Genomic DNA, 2,574 nt, shown 5'->3' on the forward strand with positions numbered 1-2,574 from the left:
AAAGATAACACTGGTCGTGTGAATAAATTAGCTGTATAGTAGATGATCATCCGCATCAGACTTGTTGAGACTCGATACACCTAAAACTCTGAAGCGACTTTAAAATTTTTAATAATGCGTTAGCCTCCAGCCCGTCACCCCACACATTTCGGTTGCCATTAGACATTTCGCCTCGCTTAACATCATCCAGCGCTTGTCTCCCCATGTAGCGCTTCGCCCCGCTTTGTTACTAACCCGTTAACACGCTCGGAGCTTGGCCCCCCGCATCCCCTGAATGTCGAGATCGAAATGCTCGAGTAGACGAATTTATCGAAGATATTGACACGCTTGGTAACCTCAGGACGACGATGTCGCTATCGGGCCCAACACGCTTTACTACGATATAGCCGGAGGCATTCAGGTACCAAACGATGTATGTCGTATCGATGTCTATATTACGTGTTAATGAAGATGGCAGCTCAATGCTCGTTTCGTCGTCATGCTAGAATTTTTGCTATATTAGCGCGCGCGGTGTGTTCTATTATTAATTATTATTTTCGCATTTCACCAATAGTTCGTAACGAAGTATATATTCATTGAACAAATTGAAATCACTCTACACTAAGCAAGCTCTGAGCCAATCATTCTAGCTTCCAGCATTGGGAACGACATTGGACAAGAACATCTTTATTTACACCAGTAGTAGTTAGTATGTAGGACAGCTTGTAGGTACCTGATTGTTCTTCAGTTGCATAATGCATTATACAAGAATTACGAAGCATGTTGACTGACACGGCACATTCTTACATTTTGCTTTTTTTATTCCTTTGAGTAAAATGGAGAATGTTGCATTTTTACACATACGTAGTAGTCGATTAGATGTTAAGCATTGTCATATTTAAGTATGGCGGTATATTAGAATAGTTATAGTAACTAGTGTAGGTCAGAATTTCTAATTTAATTTCTATATACGCTGCATGGCGTAAAATAGTATGTAAAACATCTACAGTCACCTCTGTAGCCATGTACCTAGTTAGTAACATTGTATAAGTAGGTGATTGTGGATGTTTGCTTTGCGCTCACGTCACACCCAATGTGTCAACTATCCCGTTCAACCAGAGACAACTGTTTAGTGTGTAAGACGAAATGAAACTCAAATTATTGGCGGTAGGTGTAAAAATTAATGCAACTCATTGAATAAAATTAGCGGTTTTATAATAGTACGGTATGTCTAATATCAAAAGACAATTTTATGTATTTTTAAACGTGTTTATTAACGTCACGGAACCGGAAATGGCGGAAATCTTAAAATATTCCTTAGGAACTTAACCTTCCTGAAATTTTGCAACGTAAGAGCATTGATAAAAGCGCATCAAGAGCGAGACAGTTGTCGGGTTGGCCGGCGATAGAGGCCGCGGGTTGTCTGTGAGCGGTTGGTGAGCGGTGTGGTGCGCAGGGGGCTGGGTCATGTGGGACCAGCGCGCGTTGGGCGCGGCGCGGGGCCGCGGCTGGGGGCCGTGGTGGTGCACGTCGCGCCGCTCGTGGCCGCCGCACGCCCAGCGCCATGCGTGGCAACCCGCGCGCCAAGCCAAGTTTACCAGGTGAGGTACATTTAATGGTATGACTAGATTAGTGAGACAACAATGGTTTGGAGTGGATGTAATGTTAAATGTAGCACAAAATAGAGCAATCTGTATGCTGATAGACAATGTTCATATAGACGACTTACGAAGAGGAGGAGTTTGCCATTATATAATATATATAATGTATTAAGTATTAACTATAAGCTATCAAATATAAGCGTTATACAATAGAGCTGCTATATTATGTTAGCATCAGAGCAACAGCAGTCGATGTATGTCAGTTTTCATGATCAACTTCTTGCTGTTTCTGAGAATACTGACTGTCATTTAAAATTTGGTAATAATGTTACTGATGATTGTTTCTGTGAACTCTTATGTTTATTAGGAGTCGAACGCCAGAGGAAATTATTGTCAATTAGCATGTTTCCATTGGAAGTACCACCTGTATAACCTGCTCTCCCTCTACCAATTCCATACCAATTTATCCCATTTTTATTGATCTATTTCTAATGATAGAAAATTTATAAAGCGTACTATCATTAAAGACAGAAATTGAACGAAATAACCTTTCATTTCAGCGTGTTTGATGGTTTGCGTGTAATCTGGACAATTTTTGTATCGGTAACTACCCTTCCATATTCCTTTCCCTTCCTTATCTGTAGACAGTGTAGCAATCCATATCCTAAAAAGAGAAATATTTCATAGAAATAATTGTAGTTGGATTAATCAGAAGTTTGCAGCACATTATTTTAGAAACATATGCTTTAGTAGTAATATTTGTATTTTTATGTGTATATATATATTTTGTGGTTGCGGTTAACGGGTTGTGCGTTGCGGCAGGTAAACGTAAACTGGACGGGGGTCACCAGAACAATGGGGGGGAGAGCAAGCGACGGCTGGGCGCGGGCGGGGCGGCGGCGTGCGGCTGGGGCGCGGGCAGCGCGGGCAGCGCGTGCGGCTCGGGTAGCGCGGGCGGGGAGGGCGGCCCGGGCAGCGCGGGCAGCGCGGGCAG

At 42.7% G+C, this 2,574-nt stretch overlaps 1 protein-coding gene across 4 annotated transcripts in view; it reads left to right on the top strand.

The window, feature by feature from the left end:
- LOC119839463 (heterogeneous nuclear ribonucleoprotein R-like) overlaps positions 1-2,539 on the top strand; it is a 17,659-nt gene extending 15,120 nt beyond the window's left edge. For all 4 annotated transcript variants that reach the window (XM_038365729.1, XM_038365728.1, XM_038365731.1 and 1 more), the window contains 2 exons: positions 1,436-1,580; positions 2,403-2,539. In XM_038365729.1, the coding sequence (XP_038221657.1) occupies positions 1,436-1,580; positions 2,403-2,406 (149 nt within the window). In that variant the 3' untranslated portion in view covers positions 2,407-2,539. The remainder of the gene's footprint in view (positions 1-1,435; positions 1,581-2,402) is intronic.
- Positions 2,540-2,574: the final 35 nt, after the last annotated feature.

The sequence above is a fragment of the Zerene cesonia genome, chromosome 3 (genome assembly GCF_012273895.1).
Source record: "Zerene cesonia ecotype Mississippi chromosome 3, Zerene_cesonia_1.1, whole genome shotgun sequence".
Classification (NCBI taxonomy): Eukaryota; Metazoa; Arthropoda; class Insecta; order Lepidoptera; family Pieridae; genus Zerene; species Zerene cesonia.